The sequence below is a fragment of the Prionailurus viverrinus genome, chromosome B4 (genome assembly GCF_022837055.1).
Source record: "Prionailurus viverrinus isolate Anna chromosome B4, UM_Priviv_1.0, whole genome shotgun sequence".
In the NCBI taxonomy this organism is placed as follows: Eukaryota; Metazoa; Chordata; class Mammalia; order Carnivora; family Felidae; genus Prionailurus; species Prionailurus viverrinus.
This window is the reverse complement of record NC_062567.1, coordinates 36,603,558-36,630,856: the sequence shown is the minus strand read 5'-3', so window position 1 is coordinate 36,630,856 and position 27,299 is coordinate 36,603,558. Positions and strand designations below refer to the sequence as shown.

The 27,299-nt window shown below is 40.5% G+C and overlaps 2 protein-coding genes across 7 annotated transcripts in view; one reads left to right on the top strand and one right to left on the bottom strand.

The window, feature by feature from the left end:
* NDUFA9 (NADH:ubiquinone oxidoreductase subunit A9) overlaps positions 1-26,437 on the bottom strand; it is a 37,414-nt gene extending 10,977 nt beyond the window's left edge. The window contains exons 1-7 of the mRNA XM_047866099.1: positions 26,321-26,437; positions 18,649-18,819; positions 18,192-18,289; positions 14,104-14,195; positions 11,536-11,677; positions 7,096-7,198; positions 1,000-1,067 (exon numbers count right to left, since the gene is read on the bottom strand). Coding sequence (XP_047722055.1) covers positions 1,000-1,067; positions 7,096-7,198; positions 11,536-11,677; positions 14,104-14,195; positions 18,192-18,289; positions 18,649-18,819; positions 26,321-26,369 — 723 coding nt within the window. The 5' untranslated portion in view covers positions 26,370-26,437. The remainder of the gene's footprint in view (positions 1-999; positions 1,068-7,095; positions 7,199-11,535; positions 11,678-14,103; positions 14,196-18,191; positions 18,290-18,648; positions 18,820-26,320) is intronic.
* Positions 26,438-26,458: 21 nt separating this feature from the next.
* AKAP3 (A-kinase anchoring protein 3) overlaps positions 26,459-27,299 on the top strand; it is a 48,646-nt gene continuing 47,805 nt past the window's right edge. For 3 of the 6 annotated variants that reach the window (XM_047866089.1, XM_047866091.1, XM_047866085.1), the window contains exons 1-2: positions 26,459-26,531; positions 26,991-27,212. The gene's annotated coding sequence lies outside the window, so the exon portion shown is untranslated. The other 3 variants (XM_047866090.1, XM_047866088.1, XM_047866087.1) reach the window with 2 other exon arrangements.

Below are 27,299 nucleotides of genomic sequence, written 5' to 3'. Positions count from 1 at the left end.
GGTTTCAGATCCCATGGTTTTCAACTGGGGGCGATTTTGGCTCCCAGGGGACCTTGGCAAATGCCTGGAGACATTTTTAGTTGTCACAACTGGGGAGGTAGTGCTACTGCCATCTGGTGGGTAGGAATGCTGCTAACCATTCTACAACAGCCCCTCTGACAAACGATTATCTGGCCCAAACTGTCAATAGTGCCAGATGAGAAACCCTGATTCAACATAATATGGAACCCAACACGCTCTCTCCTCTGGGCCCCTGTACATGCTGTTCCCTCTGCATGAAATGTTCTTGCCCAACCCCCTCTCATATGACTTGCAGCTAGTCATTTTTAAGACCTCACCGTTGGGGCACCTGGGTGGCGCAGTCGGTTAAGCGTCCGACTTCAGCCAGGTCACGATCTCGCGGTCTGTGAGTTCGAGCCCTGCGTCAGGCTCTGGGCTGATGGCTCGGAGCCTGGAGCCTGTTTCCGATTCTGTGTCTCCCTCTCTCTCTGCCCCTCCCCCGTTCATGCTCTGTCTCTCTCTGTCCCCCCCCAAAAAATAAATAAAGGTTGAAAAAAAAATTAAAAAAAAAAAAAAAAAAAAAGACCTCACCGTAGATGTCATTTCCTCTGGGAGGCTGTGCCTGACCCTCAAGTCTGGATTAGGTGTCCCTCTCTGCTGTAATTATATAAATCCTCTCCCTATCATAGCACTTAACCACATTGCACGGCAACTGCTTTGCTAGCCTACCCTTCCAGCCTGGGGATAGCAATGTGTGTCTAGTTCATACCTCTATATGCCCAGTGACAGGTACAGCGTGCCTAGTACACTCAACGTATTTTCTTAAATGAGCAAACAAGTGAACACACAGAGAATACATGTAGCTCTTAAGTAAACTGAGAGGCAAGCAGTTGATGCAAGCTGAAAAGAAGAATGATGGAGTTACAGGATTAAGATAAAACCAGAATACTATGACCTGACTCTGAATCCAGCCAAAGCCCCTCCACCCAGGGTACTTACATAGACTGGTTGTTTCACTGTCTTCTTGCCCAAGGAAATAAGAGGTACACCACCAAACCAACGGATATCTGGCAGAAGAATGAGAAGTATTCTTAGAAGGCCTAAGGTCCTGGAAGACCCCCCCCCCCCCCAATCTCCAGGTGTTCCAGGTTAGCATAATCACTTTGCATAACTGAAGTAATGGAATAGATGTAGCTGACTTTGAGAGAGCTAGTCGGCAGTCACTTGTTTTTCAGATAACAAAGATGGAAAGTAAAAAAGCCAAATCTTTAAGAACATGGACAGCAAGGGAAAGTGGTCAAATGGCTTGGCCACTTGATGCATGGCCACTCCCAAGACTGGAGTCTAAACTGCACCCCATACTAAGGAGGCACATAGGAATCAATAGATCAGCGGCACAACATAGGAAACCCAGAAAAAGACCCTGGGTTTTTAGTATGGGAATTTAGTAAATGATGAGTGCATTACCACAAATATGTGAGAAATAGAAAGATTATTTATACTACATGGTGCTGAGACAATTACTCTACTAATTGGGGAAAAAGAAAGGGAGGGAGAAAAGCCTCATCTCTTACCATAAACCAAAGTAGATTAAATGTAAAGATAAAAAAAAACCTTATAAAAAATTTTAAGGTAGACATTATTTATAAGAGCATCAAAAAGAATACAACACTCAAGAATAAACTTAATCAAGTTGGCTAAAGACTTGCACGCTGAATACTAGAAAACACTGCTGAAAGAAATTAGTAAGTCACAAACAAATAGAAACACATCTCACGTGGAAGACAATACTGTTAAGATATCAAACTACCCACAGAATCTACAGAGCTAATGCAGTCCCTGTCAAAATCCCAATGGTGTATTCTGCAAAGTACACAAAACTACACCTTAAAATTCATATGGAATCTTCAGAGACCCCAAATAGCCAAAACTATCTTTTTGTTTTGGTATTTTTTTTTAATGAAATTTATTGTCAAATTGGTTTCCATACAACACCCAGCGCTCATCCCAAAAGGTGCCCTCCTCAATGTCCATCACCCACTTTCCCCTCCCTCCCACCCTCCATCAACCCTCAGCTTATTCTCAGTTTTTAAGAGTCTCTTATGGTTTGGCTCCCTCCCTTTTTTTTTTTTTTTCCCCTTCCCCACCCCCATGGTCTTCTGTTAAGTTTCTCAGGATCCACATAATAATAAAAACATATGGTACCTGTCTTTCTCTGCCTGACTTATTTCACTTAGCGTAACACTCTCCAGTTCCATCCACGTTGATACAAATGGCCAGATTTCATTCTTTCTTATTGCCAAGTAGTATTCCATTGGACAACTTCTTTATCCATTCATCAGTTGATGGACATTTAGGCTCTTTCCATAATTTGGCGATTGTTGAAAGTGCTGCTATAAACATTGGGCTACAAGTGCCCCTATGCATCAGCACTCCTGTATCCCTTGGGTAAATTGCTAGCAGTGCTATTGCCGGGTCATAGGATAGATCTATTTTTAATTTTTTGAGGAACCTCCACACTGTTATCCAGAGCAGCTGCACCAGTTTGCATTCCCACCACAGTGCAAGAGGGTTCCTGTTTCTCCACATCCTCTCCAGCATCTATATTCTCCTGATTTGTTCATTTTAGCCACTCTGACCGGCATGAGGTGGTATCTCAGTGTGGTTTTGATTTGTATTTCCCTGATGAGGAATAATGTTGAGCATCTTTTCATGTTACTGTTTAGTCAAAACTATCTTGAGAAAAAAAAGTTGGAGGTCTCATATCTCTTGATTTCAAAACTTACTACAAAGCTATAGTTATCAGAGATCAAAACAGTGGCATAAAGATAGACATATAAACCAGTGGAATAGAACAGATACAAATAACCTTTATATGTATACTCAAATGAATTTTTTGGACATGGAACCAAAACCGTTCAACAGGGAAATGACAGCGTTTTCAACAAATGATGCTGGGAGAACTGAATATCCACATATAAAAGAATGAAGTTGGATCCTTACCTTCCATCATACACAAAAATGAACTCAAGATGGATCAAAGACTTAAACATAAGAGCTAAAACTACAAAATCCCTAAGGAAATATGGGAGAAAGCTTCATGATACTGGACTCAGCAATGATTTCTTGACTATGATACTAAAACATAGGCAACAAAGGAAAAGCAAATAAACTGGACTACATCAAAATTAAAAGCTTCTGTGCACTGAAGGACAGAGTGAAAAGGCAGCCTGCAGAGTGGGAGAAAATATTTTTAAGTCATATATCTGGTAAGGTGTTACTACCCAGAATATATAAAGAGCTCTTATGATTCAACCATAACAAAAAACAACCCAATTGAAAAATAAGCAAAGGATATGAACAGACGTTTTTCCAAATAAGATACACAAATGGCTAACACATGAAAAAAAAAAAAAGTTCAACATCACTAATCATTGCAGAAATGCAAATCAAAATCATGAGCTATTACCTTACCCTCATTAGGATGGCTACTAACCAAAAAACAGAAAATAAAGTGCTGGTGAGGATACAGAAAAATTCACACCCTGGGCTCTGCACTGTTGGTGAAAGTGTAAACTGGAAAAACCACTATGGAAAATAGTATGTAACTCCTCAAAAAATTAAAAATAGAACTACCATATGATCCAACAATTCTACTTCGGGTATATCCCCCAAAGAACTGAAAGCAGGGTCTCAAAGAGAGATTTGTATATCTGTGTTAATAGCAGCATTATTCACAATAGCCAAAAGGTGGAAGCAACCTAAGCGTCCACTGACAGATGAACGGATAAGCAAAATGTGGTGTGTGTATACGGTGGAATATTACTCAGCCTTAAAAAGGGAAGAAAATCCACTGGGCACCTGGGTGGCTCAATTGGTTAACGGTCCAACTCTTGGTTTTGGCTCCGGTCATGGTCTCACGGTTCCTGAGTTCGAGTACCACATCCAGCTCTGCACTGACAGCACAGAGCCTGCTTGGGACTCTGTCTCTCCCTCACTCTGCCCTTCCCCCACTTGCGCATGCGTGTGCGCTCTCTCTCTCTCTCTCTCTCTCTCTCTTTTTCACACATACACACAAATAAACATTTTTTAAAAAAGGAAGGAAACATAATGAGGACATTATACTAAATGAAATTAACCAATGACAAAAAATGGTGTGTGATTCCACATATACGAGATACCTAGAGCAGTCAAATTCAGAGGGGCAGAAAGCAGAATGGTGCTTGCCAGGGGCTGGGGGAAGGAGGGAACAGGAAGGTGTTTACTGGACAGAGTTTCAGTTCTACAAGAAGAAAGGAGCTGCACAGAATAGCTGCAGCATGAATACACACTAACAGTACTGAACTGTACACTTAGAAGTCAGCTCAGGCAGCCATCACAAAATACCATAACGGGCTGGCTTAAACAAGAGAAATGTATCTCCTTGCAGCTCTGGAGGCTGCAAAGTCCAGGATCAAGGTGTCAACTGATTTGGCTCCTGGTGAGAACTGTCTTCCTGGCTTGCAGTCAGCCAGCTATGTTCACCCTCAGCCTTTCCCCAGTGCACATGTGCAGGGAGAGAGCTCCTCTTCTCTTAAGGCCACCAAGGACCCCACCCTTATTTCTTTATTTAACATTAATTACCTCCTAAAAAGCCCTATCTCCAAATACAATCACATTAGAAGTTAGTGTTTCAAGAAGAATCTGGGGAGAGGAGGGAAGACAAGGACATAATTCAGTCCAAAGCAAATGGTAAATTTTATATGTGTATTTTACCACAATTTTTTAAATTGGAAATTAATGCAGAATGTGAAACGACATGAGCAATCAGGAGGAAAAAACACACAAAAACACATGATAAAAATATCTAAATTGGACAAATGAACTGTGGTCCATCCATACAATTGAATATTATATTGAATATTATTTAGCCATAAAAAGAAATAAGCTCTCAGCCATGAAAAGACATGAAGGAAACTCTTTTTAATGTTTTATATTTTGAGTGAGTGAGAGAGAGACAGACAGAATGTGAGCGGGGGAGCAGCAGAGAGGGAGAGAGAAAACCGAAGTAGGCTCCAGGCTCTGAGCTGTCAGCACAGAGCCTGATGCAGGGCTTGAACTCACGAATCCTGAGATCCTGACCTGAGCGAAAGTCAGATGTTTACCTGACTGAGCCACCCAGGCACACCCTCAACACAGATTTTTAAGGCAATGAAATTATTCTCTATGATACTCTAATGGTAGATGTTATCATACATTTGTCAAAATACACAGAATGTACAACATAAAGAATGAATCCTAATGTAAATTATGGACTTGAGTTAATAATAATGTATCAATATTGGCTCATCAATTGTAACAAACATACTATACACTAATGCCAAATGTTAATAATAGAGAAAAGTGTGGGGAAAGACTGAGGGATTAAAGAATATATGGGAACCTGTGCTTTCCACTCAACTTTTCTGCAGACCTAAAACTACTCGAAAAAAAATCAAATGGGGCGGGGCGCCTGGGTGGCTCAGTCAGTTGAGCATCTGACTTCATTCAGTTCACGTCATGATCTCACGGCTTCTGAGTTCCAGTTCCACGTGGGGCTCTGTGTTGACAGCTCAGAGCCTGCAGTCTGCTTCAGATTCTGTGTCTCTCTCTCTCTTTGCCCCTCCCTCACTCATGCTCTGTCTCTCTCTCTCTCTCAAGAATAAATAAAACATTAAAAAAATAATAATAAAGTCTATTTAATTTTAAAATAACTCAAGTAAACATGCCAACAAAAAAACTGCAGCAAATATAACCAAAGATATGTACCCTTAATATACAAAGAGTCTAGACAAATTAGTAAGAAAAACACCTCTCAAAAAAAGCCAAACATACATGGACAAAGGACAAAGAAAACTGAAAGAAATAATATAAATAGCTAATGAGGAGAAATAGAAAGCTAATGATAAAACTGTACCTCACTAACCATCCTACTACTCCCTAGGAGAGGCAGAATCGTCTCCTAATATATAAGTGAATAAAATGACAGGTACCTGGTAATTTGATAGAATCAGAAACTAAAGCTGGGTTCTTATCACAGACTTTAAAAATATATTCTCCCCCCAAGGGTGCCTGGGTGGCTCAACTGGTTAAGCAACTGACTCTTGATTTGGCCTAGGTCATGATCTCACGGTTTGTGAATCTGAGTCCCACAATGGGCTCTGTGCTGACAGCATGGAGCCTGCTTGGGGTTCTCTCTCTCTCTCCCTCTCTCTCTCTCTCTCTCTCTCCCTCTCTGTCTGCCCCTCCCCCGCTCACACACGTGCTCTCTCTCCCTCTCTCTCAAAATAAATAATAAATAAAAAAATGTATTCTCCCCTGCCACTCCTGAAAATGTACAGGGAAATCATTTTTTTCCTGTAGAATCTCAAAACCTCATCACTTAGTCAAGGAGACTGATTTCCTTTGCCTAGACAAGTCTAATTATTAAACAAACAAAAACCCTGAGAGTAAGCATAACATGATGCCCAGCTCATGAAAGCAGTTTACATACCAACTACTTCCAGTTTACCAATGGCCAAATTAATATTTATTAATCCCTAATCCCATTCCACAGAAATGGCTATTTACAAGGAAGACCTATCACACGCACCTGACAAAATATGACGCTACCTCTCTGTCTTTCAGATCAACATCTAAGTGACTTGACTGAATGTGGACTAATGTGAGAAAGTAGTTAGGAAACAGGGGCTTCATAGGAAAAATAAGTAAGGCCAACATTTAAGCAGGTACTGTGGGCCAGGTGCTGTGACAGGGGCTACTGCATTCCAGTACAAGCCAGTCCTGAGGCAGACATTATCATCTCCATTGCAACAGATAAGGAAGCTGCCTCTTGTGGGCTTGCCACCCTCACAGAACTCCCACGACCTTTCTGTGAATCTAAGGTGCTCTTTTCACAGGCTGTAACGAAGATCACACTAGGCAAATAGGACCTCTGGGGAGAAAAAAAGCAACTGGGGGAGAGAAAATACACCTTAGTCTGTCAAATCAGAGAACACTGTTAGCTTATGCTTCACCTCAACCTGGTTAACTCGTATCCTCTTTTCTATGACTAGGACAGAACACAAGCATACATACTTGCAAAATGATTGAGGAATCTATCTTCTCTTCCAAAGATGTCCGACGGCTTTATGATAATGGCTTCCGGAAAGGCATCTCTCACTTCCTTCTCTCCAACAGCCTAAACAAGCAACCAAACAAAGCAGAGTTCTGAGAGGAGAGAACAAAGCTCGAATTCCTTCTATTAGGACGTTACTGGTATTTCAAAGGTCAGTTTCTGCAGATTACGGTATGATTCATAAAGGTCAGTTACCCAGAATTTTTGTTTTTAAATAATACACAAAAATGCCCTGCCTCATATGGCTCTTGTTGGGTTCCTTCCCGTATTTATTCTAGGGAAGCTTAGGCCGAAGAAGAAAGGAGAAAAATCAGAGTAGAACTTTTCTAGCTTCCATTTTTCTTTCTACTTACAGGTCCTCTAGTTTGTGTCAACAATCTAGCAGCCTGCCAGAGAAAGGATAGCGTGGTGGGAGGCCACGATATGGAAGTGGCAGCACACATACATACCCAGAGGAGTCGGGGAGGGGCCAGGAACCTCCCGAACCTCAACACCCTTGCCTATCATCTATCTCCTCCTAGACAAGGCCTCTTTCAATGCAGGTATCAGCACCGAGTCCAGCCTTCCTCTCCACCTGCATGACTCCTGTGAGTGACCTATATGTCCAGGTAGGCTTGAACCTCTCAGTTTCTTGAGCTTCTCAATTCCAATGACCTCCTCTTCTCTCCACTTCTGCCCCTCTCAACTCGTTCAGGCCACAGTCCATATCAACAACTACAAGTGCCTGTCTTCTGAAACACTAAATGAAGACATCCTGCTCTCAGATGGCAACCTCCCATACCTCCAGGTGCTTCATTCATCTCTTCCTGAGATATCTGGTCTTCACCTGAATTCTCAGGCGTTCTAGCCCTCTGATGCTGCTTTCCTACTCATCAAGCCCTCCTAACCTGCCTCAGATTAGATTCCATGGCCCAACTTTTTAATCACTCTCTTACCAATATTGTAAATTACCTTGTCCCTTTGTCTTGACTCCACCCACCAGGCAAAATCCCAATTCTGAAAGAACCCTGTTAGCCTCCTTTGAGCCATGCACTCCTCCTGCCTTCAGAGATGGAGGAAAATAAATCATAATCGGACAACTCAATAAAAAATAAAACCACCCCAATTTGATTAAAAAATGGGAAGAAGATCTGAATAGACATTTTTCCAAAGAAGACATACAGATGGCCAACATGTATAAAAAGGTGCCCAGAATCACTAATCATCAGGGAAATACAAATCAAAACCACAAATAGGTATCGCCTCACACCTATTAGCATGGTGATTATCAAAAAGACAAGAAATAACAAATGTTAGTGAGGATGTGGAGAAAAGGGGGCCCTTGTGCACTATTGGTGGGAATGTAAATTGGTGCAGCCACCGTGGAAAACAGCACGGGGGTTCCTCAAAAATTAAAAAATACAACTACCATATGATCCAGTGATGCCACTTCTGCTAATATGTCCAAAGGAAATGAAAATACTAAGTTGAAAAAATATCTGCATCCCCATGTTTACTGCAGCATTATTTACAACAGCCAAGACATGGAAGCAACCCAAGTGTCCATCAGGGGATGATGGATGAAAAAAATGTGATACACACACACACACATACACACACACACACACAGAGAATATTTTACTCAGCCATTAAAAAAGGAAACCTTGCCATTTGCAACAATATGGATGGACCCTGAGGACATTATGCTAAGCAAAATAGAGAAAGACAAATACCATATGATCTCACTTATACATGGAATAAAAAAAAACAAAAAACAAACAAAAAGCCACCAAACTCTTAGATACAAAGAACAGATGGCCAGAGGCAGGGGATGAGGGTGGGCGAAATGAGTGAAGGTACAAGGTATAAGTGAAAGGAACAAACTTGGGAGTTACAAAATAAATAAGTCTCGGGATGTAACATAAAGCATGGCAACTATAGGTAAGGAAAATACTATTTCAAAGTTGCTAATCAAAGAGTAGATCTTAAAAGTTCTCATCTTGAGATAAAAAATCTTTGAATATGTGTGGTGATGTTAACCAGACTTATTGTGGAGATCATCTCTCAATATATACTTATGTCGAATCATTATGTTATATGCCCAAAAGTAATGTAATGTATGTTAATGACACCTGAATTTTAAAAAATCATAAACTGGTACCACTATACACTCATGTCACCCATTTTAACTGCATCTTCAACATTTCCCACAAGTAGTGCTTTCTTCTAATTAGGTATTCTCTCCTGACAGTTTCAAACACTCTCTATCCTATTCAGATTCCTCCTTTACTTTTTTCTTCCTTCCAGTAACCAACTTCACCTTCTAATTCAAAGAAAATACAGCAGCAGACAAAAACCACCTCAAGTTCCCACCACAAAACCTACAATTCTCCTCCTTTCTTACCACACAGGGAAATGGCCCTGCCTCCCATGCTCCAGGGCTCACTTGCCCTTCCTCAGGAACCTGCCCAATTAACTCTTTCCTTTATCCTCAGTCTCTTAACCAGAACCTTCTCACCAGCACTTAAACAATGTCAAGGCCTTGAAAGAAAGAAAGAAAGAAAGAAAGAAAGAAAGAAAGAAAGAAGAAAAGAAAAGAAAAGAAAAGAAAAGAAAAGAAGACAAAGATTCCCAACTCCACATGCTCCTCCAGCTGCCTGCCTCCCTCCATCCTCTTACCAAACCACTTACACATGCTGCCTGCCCTTCCAATCCCCACTGCCTCGGCTCCTGCTCATTCTCTGCTCACCTGTGCTCTGGATTCTGCCCTAACACCTGCGCCCAAACCATTCTTGGTCAGATCACAGATGACTTCCATGTCCGCAGATCCAAGGTGACTTTCTAGTTCTCACCTCCCTTAGCTTCTCAATGGCGTTCGTAAGCAACTACTCTCTGCTTGCGACGGTCTTCCCTTGGCTTCCATGACCTTCTACTCTCCTGGTTTCCCCACCTCACCACATCTACTCCTTCTCAGTCTTTTTACTTGTTTGGGTTTTTACAGGTGTCTCCTTGTCTACCAGAGCACACTAATCATTGGTACTCCTCTGGGCCCCATCCAAAGTTCTCTCAATCTATGCTTCCTCACTAGGCAATCTTATTCCCAAACATTGCTTCAATTAACTGGTTTTGTATCTCCAAACCAGACCTCATTTCTGAGCTCTAGGATCATAAACCCCATTCACCATTGTGACTTGGATGACTGACACATACCTGAAATGCGACCTGAGTACAAAACTAGATCATCCGCTTCCTTCTCTGTAAATATTCTATCTCAATCTTTGCTGCACAGTGGAACTCTCTAGGGAGACTTAAAAAATACCAAATGCCCAAGGTCTATCCCCAGAGATTCTATTTTCATTGGCCAGGGTGAAGCCTGGGCATCAGGATTTTTCAAAATTTCCTCAGTGATTCTAATGAGCAGCTACAACTAAGAACCACTGTCCAAAAGCCTTGTCCTTCTCAAGTGTTTCTCACCTTATTCAACAGCACCACCATCTGTCCAGTGGTGTAAGCTACAGGGCTGGGCATCTTGGAGTCTTCTCTCTCCCCCACCACTGACTCCAACCCCAGCCCCTGCCCTTCCAAATAACCATGGATTCAGAGGATTCTGTGAATGCCAGGGGAGAGGCAGGCACAGAGTACACACACCCATTCCCCTTCATCCATGCAGTATGAAAATGGTGAGGCTCAGATGTGCTGCTAGCAGCTCTGTTTCTTACAGAAACAGAGCTTACACAAAAAGAAAGAGGTGAAAGAATCACAGAGAAACAAAGCTGAAACCCTGATGTACCTTGGCACCAATGTGGCTAAGCTTCCCTATCCCAATTGCTGGATTTTTCAGAAACACGGGGCCTTTAACATTGGGTTTTCGGATGCTAGCAATTAAATGCACCTGACTGATAGATGTCCTCTCTCCCCCATTATATGCTCTTATGGCACAGTTCGCTCTTATGGCACAGCTCTCTACTTTGCAACACCAGGCACAACTGGAGTTATTTTCCTCAGTGGACTAGAAATGAGATATGGACTAAGACCAAGTCCATTTTATTCACTACTGTATGCCTACCGCCTAATTCAATATGCAACATGCAGTAGGTACTTAATAAATAATTTGTTCAATAAAAAAAATGCAGTGGGTCAAAAAGCTGGAGCCATTGTCAAAGAACTCTGAGAACAGGTAATAATGCTCTTTCTCTGAAGCCCCTTACCATAGTTCCCTGCAAACAGAGGGCACTTAACCAAATTGTCAGAACACAACACACACATATCACACACGTCAATCTAGTTCTGGATACAGAGAATCAGAAGCCCCTTTTAATTCTGGAAATGTCAGTGAGAAACCCTTCTCACTTAACTCATGTTTCAAAGGGGCCAAGAAACTCTGGCTCTGTGAACCACTTCCCAGGTCAACTTGTCATTACCTTATTTCTCAGATATCTAGAAGAGCTTTTAATATCAGCATTCAGATGTGAAACATGAATGAATTTTTCAACTCCAGCTTCCTTGGACACTTGAGCAATTGCTTGGGGAATCTTCACAAAAACATCCTCAAAATCAAAGTTTCTGAAAGAAAGAAAGAAAGAAAAAAGGAGGATCAGTTAAGAACACTTGACTCAGGATTTCAAAGTTTTCTGTGATAAACTGGTTTTCCATACTATTGCTGGAATTCATAACAGTTAAACTTTTATTATTTATTTATTTTTAATTTGTGTGTGTGTGTGTGTGAGAGAGAGAGAGAGAGAGAGAGAGACAGAGAGAATGAGTGAGGGAAGGGCAGAAGGAGGGAGAGTGGGGGGGGAAGAGGGAGATGGGGAGAGAAAGGGAGGGGGGAAGGGAGGGAGGGAGGGGGGAGGGGGAGGGGGGAGGGAGGGAGGGAGGGAGAGAGAGAGAGAGAGAGAGAGAATATGAATCTCAAACAGACTCCATACCTAGCATGGAACCCAACATGGGGCTAGATCCCATGACCCTAAGATCATGGCCTGAGCTGAAATCAGGAATCAGACATTCAACCAACTGAGCCATCCAGGCACCCTCATAATAGTTAAATGTTTAAATGGCAATGATTTAACCCAAAATCAAAATATATATGTAAGAAAAAATATATATATGTATATAGTATATATGTGTGTATTTTTTTTAACTTTACTGCTCACTGTCATTACTGTACATAATTTAAACCTCACCATAAGTTATAAATCAGCACACATAATATTCTCTGTCCTCAAGGAATCCCAAGGCTGAGACCCTTTAAGGGTATCTGGCTGCAGTGGTTGGGTAGGGAGGCGGGAAGTGTTGGGAGCTAAAAAGGAACCACTTCTTATGCTTGGGCCTTCTCATCCTTTTCCCTCGGGGGAAAAAAAAGAAACTAAAAAATCAGTCACCAATTTAATACAATAACGTTAACATTACATAATAAGATTAATACTTACTCTGTACAAGGCACTGCTATAAGTCACTACAGGAGATATAAAGTCAAAAAAGACCCTGTAAGTAATCAAAGAACTTAAAAATATGTGCTAAGGCAGACATAGATAATCAAACTTAATAAATATTAAGAAAATGGTGTGAACAAAGTGTTGCGGAACTGTGAGATTAAAACACTATTTGTTGATGAACAACCCATACAAAAGGTAAAAAGAACTGTTCAAACCAATATTCATGTTATCTTCAACAGTGTGAACAGATCTAGAACACTGTTTACACAAGAAAAACCAATGTTCAGTTTGACGAACAGCAGGATAGGCAAAATCCTCCTACCTAATCCATCCCAGCTGGACAAATCCAAACACAGCATCGGTAATTCATGAGCAACCGGTGGTTCCGTCAAGTTGATGACACCAACCATACTAACACAATCTCTATTAGCTTTTTTATGGGTAACATATCACATTGCTTACATACCAGACTTACCGCCGACTAAACCTCTTGAAAGGGTGTTATTGGGTATATAAACGGGTGTTCAATATTAATGCTTAATGATGGACTAATAAAAAATGTGACAACTACAATGCCTGACAGTAGAAGGTACCCAGTGAATGTCTACTGAAACTTAAGTCATCACATGCAAAGAAAAAACAAGAGACATCCAGATGGCTAACAGACACATGAAAAAATGCTCAACCTTCCTCATCATCAGGGAAATACAAATCAAAACCATAATTACTGCCTCATCCCTGTCAGATGGCTAACATTAACAACTCAGGAAACAACAGATGTTGGCGACGATGTGGAGAAAGGGGCACCCTCTTACACTGCAAGTGGGAATGCAAAGTGGCCACTCTGGAAAACAGTATAGAGGTTCCTCAAAAAATTAAAAATAGAATTAGCCTCCGACCCAGCAACTCACTACAAAGTATTTATCCAAAGGATACAAAAATGCTGATTCAAAGGGGCACATGCACCCCAATGTTTATAGCAACACTATCAACAACAGCCAAATTCAGAAAGAGCTCATGTGTCCATCAACTGATGAATAAAGAGGGTGTGTGCGTGTGTGTACACACACACACACACACACACACACACACACAAAATGGAATATTACTTGGCAATCAAAAACAATGAAATCTTGCCATTTGCAGCAACGTGGATGAAACTGGAGTATATATTATGCTAAATGAAATAAATCAGTCAGAGAAAAATAAATATTGTATGATTTCACTCATATGTGGAATTTAAGAAATAAAACAAATGAACATAGGGGAAGAGAAGAAAAAATAAGATAAAAACAGAGAGGGAGATAAACTGTAAAAGACTCTTAAATACAGAGAACAAACTGAGGGTGGCTGGAGGGGAGGCGGTGTGGGGGATGGACTAAATGGATGAAGGACATTAAGAAGGGCACTTGTCGGGATGAGCACTGGGTGTTGTATGGAAGTGATGAATCACTAAATTCTGCCCCTGAAACCAATACTACACTGTATGTTAACTAACTTGAATTTGAATTTAAAAAAAAGAAAAGAAAAAGAAAAATCAAGCCAAAGACTTACTTGGTTTCCCATTCTCGCCCAACAAGATTAATGACCACATTGCTGTGCTTCACTGCTCTTCGGATAGAATCTTTGTCCTTGCCATTCCATTCCTAGAAAAACAGTAGCCGGTCAGATGAAAACATAAGGGGTCCCCCCTGGCACGTTTCAAAATAGGCCATCTGATATAGTCAGAATTTAGTACCATTTTATATAGGCTCCATTTATTACAACAAAAACGGTCATGAGGTCTGAACTCCTTGCTGATTCTCTAGCTCTCCTGGAGACAAATAGGTCAAAGAACATCTATTTCATTCAGGTAATGAAATGACAGAATTAGAAAAGACAATATTCATTTCTAGTGGGGCATATCCATTTTTGGCCACCCAACTGTCCCCAGCAAGTTTGTAAGGGATTCTAGTTACCAAATCTCCCTTCCTGAAACACAGCCAAAGACCAAGGATTATTTGGGAGGAAAATGGACTTTCCCTTTTGGTGGCAACCAGTTACAGACTAAAGACAGGAGGACTATCTCCTAAAGGCTAATGTTAAAATGGGAGCCTTCGTAACTATTTTCTTATTTCTTTTTAACTCTTTCCTCTTCACAATCCCAGATCTAGTCATTTCTACTTCAAAGACATGTCAAGCACACTCGGGGAGGTGTGACCTGCCCCAAAGTGCAGGCTGAGCCCATGGCAGATTTTCGTGTAGAACTAAAGTTCTGAGTGATTTAGACTATAGTCAGACCGACGATTCGGGTCCAAAATAACCCCTAGCAAAGGTACAGCATTTTCTACATTAAAATGAAATTGGATTTTTTAAGCATTTGAATGGGAAATAATAAGCAGTAAGAAGTTTCTTAGGGTCAAATGCTAAGGTGTACGTAAGAGTGAGTGGGGAGGGAGGTGAGGGGGGAAGTGAGCAGGAGGGGGTGCACTAACATCCCTGTGCAATTTAGAAAAGAGAGCCATGGCTACAGAAATCCGATTCCAGAGCAAAAGATGAAGCTCTCAGAAGGAGGAACTAGTTATAAGCGAAGAAGTGGGGGGGGGGGGGGGGGGAACAAGAGAAGTGTAGAGTAATAGCTGTGGAGTCAGACAGGAATGCAAATTCCATTTGCCTTTTTATAAACTGTACAAATTCTCCAACCTCCATGTAAAATTTGAAAATAAAAAATAAAAAATTTGAAAATACAACCTACCTCATGTGTTTGCTATGAAGATTATGTAAAAGAGACATAAAATCTGTTGCACAGTGTGTGACATACCCAACAAAAACAGCAGTTCTACACATACTAGAGCTGAAACTTTTTTAGAAAAGACGGCACAGGGAGAAGAAAAAGAATCCAAGAAGATTCACAGTGGAAGAGATTGGTGCATAACTGCATGAAAGGCCCAAGAGGGATGCCTGGAGAGAAAGAACTAAAAGGAAACCAAATTCCCAGGGATGAGGCCCAGGGAGCGCACTCAGGTTAGCAAACCAAGTGGCCATTAAGACGGAAGTTTCCAATGGAGACCAAAGCAGGGAAATCAGGGCTCCACACCCAGTATGGTCCATCCTTCTCAAAAATAAACAACAGTGAAGTCTCCCCTGTTTTACCTTTCCTGTACTTCCCCTTTTGTAAACATTATTACATTCAAAGTTATATGTTTAGTCTCCATACTCTCTTTTAAGACTGAGAGCTCCCTGTGGTCTTACTCATCAAAGCTTAAATACCTGTGGTAAAAACGGAATATACATCATATGGCTCAATTCCAATGACTCTGCATGTGTAAGCCAGTCAAAGTGTTCACCTATTATTTGCGAAATACTTTAACTCTGAGGACTGACAAGGCGACCCATAATCTCAAGTCACAAAGAAACAGGAGAAAAGCTAAGCTCCTGTAACTGTAATACCATGAAGATTAAGATTTTAGAAAAGAAAAACACTTTATAGAAACAAGAAATTTCCAATATAGTATTATACTTAGCTTGTGAACTTTCAGTAAAGAATAAATGAAAAGCTATTAAAAGTAAAAATGTAAAAGAGATCACAAATACTCTGAATGAATGTATCCGAGATCTTAAGGATGTTTACCAAATATTTTTTAAGAGGGGAAAGTGGATTTTGAGAAACTTAACAGAAGACCATGGGGGAGGGGAAGGGGAAAAAAAAGAGAGAGGGAGGGAGGCAAACCATAAGAGACTCTCAAATACTGAGAACTGAGGACAATAAATTATATTAATTAAAAAAAAAAAAAGAGGGGAAAGTGTGTAAATGGAAGAGCTCAACTCCATACAGGATGATAAACATAGGAAAATTTAGGCAGAAGAATAGGAGAGGAAGCATCCAGAGTGTTTCTCAATAGGATAACTATAGACATTGGGGCAACAGAGCTCTTTGTGGAAAGGGACTACCTTGGGCACTGTATGCTACTTAGCATCCCTGGTCCCTAGCTAATAAATCAGTATGATCACCAGTCATTGTGGCAACCATAAAGGCCCACACATTTCTAATCACAGCATTGAAGGGTCTCCCCTACCCTGTATCCCCTGCCTCGCCCCATAGGCAACCACTGGCCCAAAGAAAGAACCTTCAGATTAAAGAGTAACAACAGGGAAGGCACAGCAAGCAGTGTTCTAAGCTAAGTCTGTGCCAAGGAAGCGAGTCATAAAACACCGTATGTGTGATTTTCAGTCTACAGAAGCACTGTCCAACAGAAATATAACATAAGGCACATAGGCAATTCTGAATTTTCTACTCTCACATTTATTGTTATTTATTTATTTATTTTTTAGAGAGAGAGAGAGTGAGAGAGAGAGAGAGAGAGAGAGAGAATAGCTTAAGCAGGCTCCATGCCCAGCACAGGGGCCCGATGCGGGGCTCTATCTCACGACCTGGAAATCATGACCTGAGCCAAAATCAAGAGTTGAACGATTAACCAATTGAGCCACCCAGATACCTCTCCACTAGTCACATCTAAAACAGTAAAATGAGGAGCGCCTGGGTGGCTCAGTTGGTTAAGCATCCAACTTTGGCTCAGGTCACAATCTCATGGTCTGTGAGTTTGAGGCCCACATTGGGCTCTATGCTGACAGCTCAGAGCCTGGAGAGTGCTTTGGATTCTGTGTGTGTGTCTCTTTCTCTCTATGCCTCTCCTCCACTCACACTCTGTCTCTGTCTCTCTCTCTCTCTCCCTTTCAAAAGTAAATCAACATTAAAATTTCTTTTTTTTTTAATTTTAGGGGCACCTGGCTGGCTCAGTTGCCTAAGCATCCAACTCTTGGTTTCAGTTCAGGTCATGATCTCATGGTTCAGTTCGTGGGTTCGAGCCCCACATCAGGCTCTGCGCAGACAGCTCAGAGCCTGCTTGGGATTCTCTCACTCCCTCTCTCTGCCTCTCCCCCCAAGCACACACATGTTCTCTCTCTCTGTCTCTCTGTCTCTCTCTCTCAAAATAAATAAATAAATATTTTAAAAACTTTTTTCTTAAAGAGTAAAATGAAACAGGCGAAATTCATTTTAATAATATACTTTATTTAACCAAATATACCCCTTATATTATTTTAATATTTAGTAAGTATAAAAAATTATTCATGACTTATATTATTTTCTTTGTACTATGTCATTGAAATTTGATTGTATTTTATACTTACATCACATCTGAATTAAGATTGGCCACATTTCAAGTGTTCAGTGGCCACATGTGGCTAATGGCTACCATACTGGATGGCAGGGGCCTAGAGCAGGGATCAGCAAATTATGACCCATGGGCAAATCTAGCCTATAGTCTAACTTTGTAAATAAACTTTTATTAGAACACAGCCACTCCCATTCATTTATATTTTATCTATGGCTACTTTCAGGCAAAAGGGGAGAGCTGAGTAATCATGACAAAGACCCTATGACCTACAAAGGCTAAAATATTTACCAACTGGCTTTTTACAGAAAATGACATTTGCCAACTGCTAGATAAGAGTTTATAAGAATGAGGTAAATGGAGGATGCCCTTGGTTCATTCTGAGATGAAACTGCTGCTTTATTATACTGCCTCTCTCTCCTAAAAATGACCTCAGTACTTTACATCAGTCAACTCCAGTAATCAGCAATCAGTCACACAGACTCTTACCAGAAAGATAATCTGACCTAGGTCACCCATGGGACGAAGGTGCATGGTGTCATATGCTTCACACCGATAGGGTATGATCACCTGTGACCCCATACGTCCTAAAAAAGAACGGGTTGAAACAAGGATCAATACTAACATAATATGAATACTTTATACAACAGTGAGTTGGCAAATATTTAAATTACAGCATGACAAGTAAATGGAAATCATGTTTCACAAAAACATATTTTTCCCTGCTAGAGATGCCATAACTTTTCAGAGACCCCATTCCTGTTTCAACATCCTACAGAGGAAGAGTGATAATGCTTCCTAACATACAGCAGATCAAAATTACATAAATCCAAGATACAAGTAATTTGTAACACTGTTAAACTGAAAAGAAACATGGTTCATGGTTTTCATTAGGCAACCCTAATAAGTGGCACTGAGCATACTGAACTCAAGGAACTATACTTACCAAGGCGGTTGACAATATATCGGCCCAAGAATCCCGTTGCTCCAAACACAGTGGCCACAACCCCACTGACTGAAGAACGCCCACCTTTCCCATGAGGTATGAGTGAATGATGAAGCTGGCGATGAGGAGGGCCATGAAACACAGCTACGGCTCTCGCAGTAATAGAAGAACCTTAAAGAAAACCCCAGAGTATAAAAAAGTGGCAAACGTTAATATAAAAGTGAGTATGAATAACCTCTTTTCCTAGAAACTTGTAACATTATTTTGCTATCAGTACTTCCAAATACTTAAGTTTAAAATGAACTTTTAAACCAAAAGTTATAATGTAAGTGCCTACAGCAATAATAAACACAAACAGCTGCAACAAAAAATCCATACGTCATAAGGAAATATATAAAAATTAGAAAGTACAGTTGATCCTTGAACAACATGGGTTTTAACTGCATGGGTCCACTTATATGAGGATTTTTTTTGATAAATATAGCACAGTACTATAAATGTATTTTCCCTTCCTTATGATTTTCTTTAATAGCATTTTCTTTTCTCTTGCTTACTTTATTGTAAAAACACGACATATAATACATATACATAAAACATACAAAATATGGTAATCAGTTCTTTACGTTACCAGTGAGGCTTCTGGTAAACAGTAGGCTATTGGTGATTAAGTTCGGGGGGAGTCAAAAGTTATACATGAATTTTTTACTGCATGGGGAGGGAGGGGGTCAGTGCCCCTAACTACTGCATTGTTCAAAGGTCAACTATAAACTCCCTGCCCTATGGGATACAATATAAAATATATTGTGATACAATATTTAAGTCACATTAAAAAAATTAAACAGTTAAAAATTAAGAGAGTAGAAACCTCCACAGTGAAAGGCACTGAGAGAATGCAAGGAAGGGAGCAATAAATCAGATAATTATGAGGAAGTATTCCTGGATAAAGTAGGTTTGGGGGGCCTTTATTTTTTTCCAGTTTTACTGAGAATGAACTGACATACAGCCCTGTGTAAGTTCAAGGCATATGGCATGATGGTTTGATTTATATATATATATATAATGAAATGATTACACTAGGTTCAGCTGGCATCCACCAACTCATAGAGATCCAATAAAAATGAAAGAAGAAAAAAACAATTTTCTCCTTGCATTGAGAACTCTTAGCATGAACTTCCTTAAATTTTCTATGTATCTTACAGCAGCATTAGCTAAAGTCACCATGTTGTACATTACATCCCAAGTACTTTTTTATGTTATAATGGTAGGCTTGTACCCTCTGACCACCTTCCTCCAATCCTCACTCCCGCAACCCTTCACCTCTGGCCACCGCAAGTCTGAGCTCTTTTTCTACGAGTTTGGGTTTTTTTTTTTTTAATTCCACATATAAGTGAGATCACACAGTATATGTCTTTCTCTGTCTGACTTATTTCACTTTAGGATAATGCCTTTAGGGTCGATCCATGTTGGAGCAGATGGTAGGATTTCCTCATTTTTTATGGCTGAATAATATTCCTGTGTGTGCGTGTGTGTGTGTGTGTGTGTATGTATGTATGTGTATATATATATATATATGTGTGTGTGTGTGTGTGTGTATGTATATATATATATACATATACACACTACAATCTATTTATCTGTTCATCCCCTAATGGACACTTAGGTTGTTCTCACGTCTCGGCTACTGTAAATAATGCTGCAATAAACATGAGAATGCAGATATCTTGACTTAGTGTTTTCACTCCCCTTGAATATATATTAGCAGAAGTGGAATTGCTGGATTGTACAGTTGTTATTTTTAATTTTTTGAGGAATCTCCATGCTGCTTTCCATAGTGGCTGCACTGCTTTACAATCCCAACAGCAGTGCACAAGGGCTCACATTTCTCCACATCCTCGCTAACACGTGTCATCTCCTGTCTTTTTGATGATGGTGATTATAACAGGTGTGAGGTCATAGCTTACTGTGGTTTTAATTTGCATTTCCCTGATGACTAGTAATGTTGAGTACCTTTTCATGTACCTGTTGGCCTTCCGTATATTTTCTTTGCCCATGTTTTAATTGGGTTATTTGTCGGTTTTTCCTACTGAGCAATAAACTATTTTGAGAAAGGTTTTAAAGAGGAGTAACAACAGATTTCCATGTGGAACATGTAACACATATAACAATGTAGAGATGGAAATGAATAAGCCCAGTGCAGGTAACAGAAGATTTACCTGGAACAGACTCTGAAACTGATGATGAATGAAAAATAAAGTTGATGATATATGCTGGAGGTAGAGGACTGTTCGTGTAGAACATTTTTTTAAAAAAGCGTACAGTTCAGACTTAATATAAAACTATTGAAAATCATCAAAAGTAATGACAAAAGGAGTGTTTGAGAAAAGATTTCTGAACTTTGGAAAGGTTAATAGTGATTTGTCAAACCTCTCACTATTTCTTTTTCATACACTCAAGTTCTTGATCCTCAAAGTTCCTGCATCAGTGCTTTACATCTTCTCCACCCAGTCTATATGTGCAAGGAGACTACGTGGCCTTAGCCCGAACGTCTGCCAGGCTGGGAAACACCACTTCCCATGGCAGACCGTACTCATTCCATCCAATAGTGAGCAAGTTCCACCACATGGGAGATCAGTGGCTGCTTCCCAGTAGCGTTGATCCCTATGTTCCTCTGGAATGACAAAGGACAAATCTAATCCCTCTTCTACACCTAAGTGTAGCAACGATATCTCTACTAAGTCTTCTCCAGGTTACACATCCTAGGTTCTGTTAACTATTCCTCATTTGGCAGAAGTGTAAAACTCCTTTGGATACATGTCAATTTTCAAGTGCCTTGAAACTCATTAGGGCAGTTTTAGAGCAAGTTACCTAATGTTAAGGGAGTAAGTAAAAAAACAACTGAAAGGTCTAAAGTGCTGATAAACGTCACCTCCAATCAACAAACTGCTTACCAAGAGCACTAGTGCTTTGTAAACTTGGGGAAAGCTAAAAGAAACAAACAGAAATTGCTTTAGAAAATCTGTGTTTGGAGGAAAAAAAAGTCAATTCAAGCCCCAAGTTGGGCTCTGTATTGGGAAGGAAGGAAGGAAGGAAGGAAGGAAGGAAGGAAGGAAAGAAGGATGGAAGGAAGGAAAAAAAGAAGGAAGGAAGGAAGGAAGGAAGGAAGGAAGGAAAGGGAAGAAGGAAAGAAGGATGGAAGGAAGGAAAAAAAGAAGGAAGGAAGGAAGGAAGGAAGGAAGGAAGGAAGGAAGGAAAGGGAGGAAGGAAAGTAAATAAGTAAGTCTGTGTCTATTTTCTGCACCAGACCCTCAGTGGCACTCTGCCCAGAAACCATGGTTTTTCCCTATGCAAAAGCATGAAATTACACAAAAAGCCTAGCTTACTGAATAGCATCTGAAACCACACTAAAAAGGTTAAAACAAACCTAGCTTACTGAAAAGCGTCTGAAACCACGCGTCTGAAAGGTTAAAACAAACACTGCAGATCCGACACACAACAATAACTGTCATAGTAACAGCAAAACTTACAAAGCTGTTACCCGATGCCAGGCATTGTTCTATGTGCTTAGTAGGTATTGTCTTATTTAATACAATTTTTACTGTCAGATTACAGATGAGGAAACTCAGGCTCGGAGAGGTTAAGTGATTTGCCTGAAAAGCCAGCAAAGGAGAATGAAAAGCAGTCCAGTAAGGGAAGGGGCGGGGGGGGGGAAGGAAATGGTAGGAGCCAAACGAAGAGAGTGATTGATAGAGGTAAGAGTTAACTGTCAAATGTTGAAAAGTGAAGTAGGATGGGGACAGAGGACCACAGATCTAGAAGATGTTGGTTCTGAATGGCCTTAATAAGAGCAATTTTATTGCAGTGGGGATGACAGTCTACTGGAGAGGGCAAGAGAGAATGAAAGGCAAGGGAGTGGGAAAAAGAGTATCGAGGATTCTTCTGAGGAGACATGGGGAAAAAAGGACTAGAGAAACATGAGGACAAGGAAGGATTTTTTTTTTTAAATATGAGCTATTATAACATATTTACACACTGATGGAAATGAGCCGGTAGAGGGGAAACATTAATGATTCATGGGAGGAAATGCACAGGTAATTGAGGATGGGATGGATTGCAAAGCAAAGGAACTAGCCTCAGATCAAAACAAAAGGAGCTCATCCACTTTAACAGGAAGGAAAGTTGCAAATTACTGCAGCTCAGCTATTAGATTTTTATGGTGGAGAAAAAGATTGTTCTCATCTAATTCCTTTTTATTTTTTTTTATTTGAGAGATAGAGAATAGGGGAAAGGTCCAGAAGGAAAGAGAGAGAATCCCAAGCAGGCTCCATGCTGAGTGTGAGCCCCAACATGAGGCTCAATCCCTCGACCCTGGGGTCATGACCTGAGCCAAGATGGAGAGTCAGATGCTCAACAGAATGAGCCACCCCATGCCCCTGACACTGCTGATTTCTAGGTTAAGTTGAGAATGAGAGAGAAGCACATGTTAGAAGTTTTAGGAGATTGGCAATGGTAAATAATCATTACAGAGAAAGGGAAAGCAAATTTCTTTGAAAAAATGTAGTACTGAAAATCTACTTGATGTTTGTATTCATGAATTTAAAATAAGTCAGTTTGGAGTTTTCCCTAGTTCAGTTCTCTACTGCTCAGGGGTAAGCAAGAAATATGTGGTAAGCTTGGTTTTTTTTTGTTTTTTGTTTTGTTTTGTTTTGTTTTTTTTAATGCCACAGGCAGATGCACTGGGAAGTTGAGAATTTACAAAAGGGAATTTTTAAAATGATGAGTAAGGAAGGAAATGAGGACACTGGACAAAGGACGGTTGATAAATTGTGAAAAATGACTGCAGCCAAGGAATTAATAATGCCTCAAATGGTTGTTATGAGGATTAGAGTAATGTATATAAAGTATTTAGAACATTATCTAGCACATGTTAAGCTCTCTATGAGTAACAGATGCTTTCATTTGTTATTACTTCAAAATCCCTGAGGTGATATTACAGTAACCTCATCTAATTATTTGGGTTTTTTTCCCCAAAAATTATGAACCAAGCACTATTCTAAACTGTAACTAGCACAGTAAAAAAGACAAAGTGCCTGGCCTCAGGGAGCTTACATTTTAGAGGGTTGACATGAAAATTAATATATGAGTAAGTACCTGTCACAGTGTTTTGCACTAATAGGTGCTCAATAAGTAAATATAAGTTGTTTGGCTCCAGCCTATTTTCTTCCACATATTATGAACACCATTAGGAGAGTAATATCCTTTATTCATTATATTCCTTTGCTCAAAAACCTATATTGGTTTCTTACTGTAATATTTAAATTACTGTAATATTAAACCAATCTTTCCAAACACATTTGCTTGCACACTGCATTGGTTTGTTTATTTATTTATAAATTACATATACATTCTATGTAGTACCAATATGTTGTGTACATTATAAAACATACTAAAGCACTTAGAATAGTAGCTGGTATATAGTTTGAACTACAGAAATGTTAGCTATTGTTGTTATTATTACTAAATATGTTTCTTAAGTTCTGATACCATATATTTTTTTTTTGATGTTTATTTATTTTGAGAGAGAGAGCATGCCTGGGAGCCAGGGAGGGGCAGAGAGAGATGGAGAGAGAATCCCAAGCAAGCTCTGCACCATCAGCATAGAGCCCGACACAGGGTTCAATCCCACAAAACATGTGATCATAACCTGGGCCAAAATCAGAAGTCAGATGTTTAGTCAACTGGAGCCACCCAGGCATCCTGTGAAACCACTTTTTTGTATGCCACTGATTCCTCTTACAAAACCCACTTTGGAGACCACTGGTCTAAACTGCTGGACTTCCAAAGGCCTCCATTATTTAATCCCATCTAATGTATTCAACTTTCTTTTCTACTACTCCAGATCTATAGGTAGTCATTTCACTCCCTTCTAAGTACTTTGTGATTCCATTCTTGTGAATTCTTGTGATTCCACCTTGTCCTTGCCTATGCCCGTGCCAGGAAAATACCCAGCTTCTCTGACTTTCCAGATTGTAACAACCCTAAAAAATCAGTGGAAGCTTTGCAATTCTCTACTGGTCTTCCAATCTAATTACTTCAAATGATACAATATTTCCCTTTTCTGATTTCCTATGGTACTTAATAGTCTCTCCACATTTCACCATATATAATGTATTACACAGTTCTGTTCTATAGTGTTTTGATTATGTTACACACTAGACTTGCCTCTCCAGAGTTTATGCAAAAGCTTATTTTACCAGAGACAATAAAGCATGCTGGTTAAGAGCACAAGCAATGGCTTCAATTTAAAAGGGGTACGTTACAGTGAAAATGTTTATGGAAATGTTTAGGATTGTGGATAGCAGACAGCAGATACTCAACCAATAGCAGTTATTATCATTCATGATCTACATTATGTCACACCAATGTAGTACTTTGACAAGAACCAACAAATGTCTTGCAAAGAAGTCATGACTACAAAACCATCACTATAAATGATGTGAACCAATCACCTTCCCAGTAGTATGCAGAAGCCTTACCCAAGATGTAAAACTAAAAAAGTCCTCCAAATACTTCTGACTTGCTTCTCAGCCTAAACATCAGAACTACTTGTGTAGCTTTTTAAAATTTAAGGTGCAAGGAGCCGATCTCAAAAATTCGGATTTAATACCTCTGCAATGAGTCCCCATTTCTATTTTTTCTAAAAGCATTAAAAATTATTCTAACATGCAGCTAATTTTGAGAACAATGTTTGGTAATGACTAGAATACACTACGAAAAAATACAACTTTTGGAAGCTGATTGGGTCAAATTTGTGAAAGGATGGAGGCAGAAGAATGATAATGAACCGTAACTTATTTCCAATTTCCTTGCTTTTCTTGCCTCCTTTTGTGTCTGTAAGAGCAAATAAATACTGTATTCTCAAACTGAGGACCGTGACAGCAGATCCAATCAGAATAGAAGGAAAAATAAACAACGCTTAGACAAACACTAGATATCCTTTACTCTTCTTCCCTTTTCTTTCCATTAAACTCCTGACTGTTGGTTCTCTCTCCAGCATCCCTCGCTCCCCCAGACCTCAGTGCCTCGACCTAACACACTCTACATCCGCAGAAATGCCTCGGACTTAGAAAATGCTTTTATAAATGTTACTTTAACCGTTTCAGAAACTCCCTGACGTTGTGGTATTACCGCCACTGTAACAGGAAGAATCTCAACTTGAGAGAGATTAAGGGTTTGCACAAGATTATACAGTCAATCCATTAAGAACATTCTCTCACTATCTTTTTCCCCCCATCTTTTTCTGATTCTTCCCCCCACGGGGGCCCAAAAGGCCCGCTGCCGGCCACACACACTTGTCTCATAACCTCAAACCGTTCCAACTCTACCAGAACTCATTCTTTCGATCCTTTACAACCCCCCCCCCCCCCACGCCACGTTCTCCTTTTCCCTTCCCGTTGCTCATGTTCGCTCAGCACAGACCCCTTTCCAAGTGTACAATTTAATATGTGAGCCGGGGAGGGGAAAAGGAAAGCAGAAACTACAGGCAGTTCCGGACCTAGAAAAACCGAGGTGCCTTGGGAGTCGGCATGAACGCTGCAGCACGGCACCACTCCCAACACTTCGGATCCCCATCTCGGAATCCCGATAGGGAGCCCCTGCTCCCGGTGACACTTACGTGACATTGGCAGGGCTCGGACAACCCTAGGGTGGACGGCGGCCGCCATCTTCTCCCACAATCCCCCGCAACCGGCGCTCTGGCTACGGCTACTGAGCTGGGCCAAAAGTAATCTTCCACGCCTTGCTGCGCAGGCGCCAACGGGAAAAGAAGGGGCGGGTCAGAGATTAGGATAGGGTGTAAACTGGAGGGAACTGGGGAGAAGAGCAAGGTACAAGGGAGGGTACATGGAAAAGAGGGCAAAAAGGGGAAATAGAAAGTGAAGAATTTGGGGGTCAGAATCTCAGATCTGGAGCCGACCGTAAAGATAATCTCATTACCAAGGAATGTGAAGTTCAGAGTCTCCCAGTGACTGGCTCGAGGGCACACAAAATGGCACAACCCGAGCTGCCTGAGCCAAGCTTTCCTGACTCAGTTCAGTTCATTATTTCCTGAAAATGTCAGATAGAGAAGTTCTGGTGAGACTAGGGGAAAGTAGAGGCGCGGCCCCTGCGCTCGGGAAGTTCTCGAAGGAGAGAACCAGGGTCTAGAGGAGAAGTCAGAAAAGAAAGGAGTGAAGCAGGGACGAAGAGAAAGGGAGGAATTAAAATAGAAATGAGGATGTGCACGTCGAACTCGTGCACATTCTCTCCCCGGAGACTTAGCTCTTGTTGTACCCTTTGCCTGGCAGGCTCACTTAGATGAAACTCCAGCTCAAGTTTCTGCTCGAAGAAAACTTCTCTGACACCCAAGGTGGTCATCACTCCATCAGTCTCTTCGTTGCTATTTTATATATGAAAGCACTTACCACCAACTGACATGTGAATCCAGGTATCCTTATCCTGGTGTATGATTCATGAGTGGACTTAAGGAAGTCTGTGAACCTCCTGAAATATTAAGTAAAATCTAGTGGGTACGTATGCCACTGCACATTTTTCTAGAAGGAAACTCAAGATGACTCTAGAACAGTGGTTCTTAATTTTTTTTTTAACTGTGGACC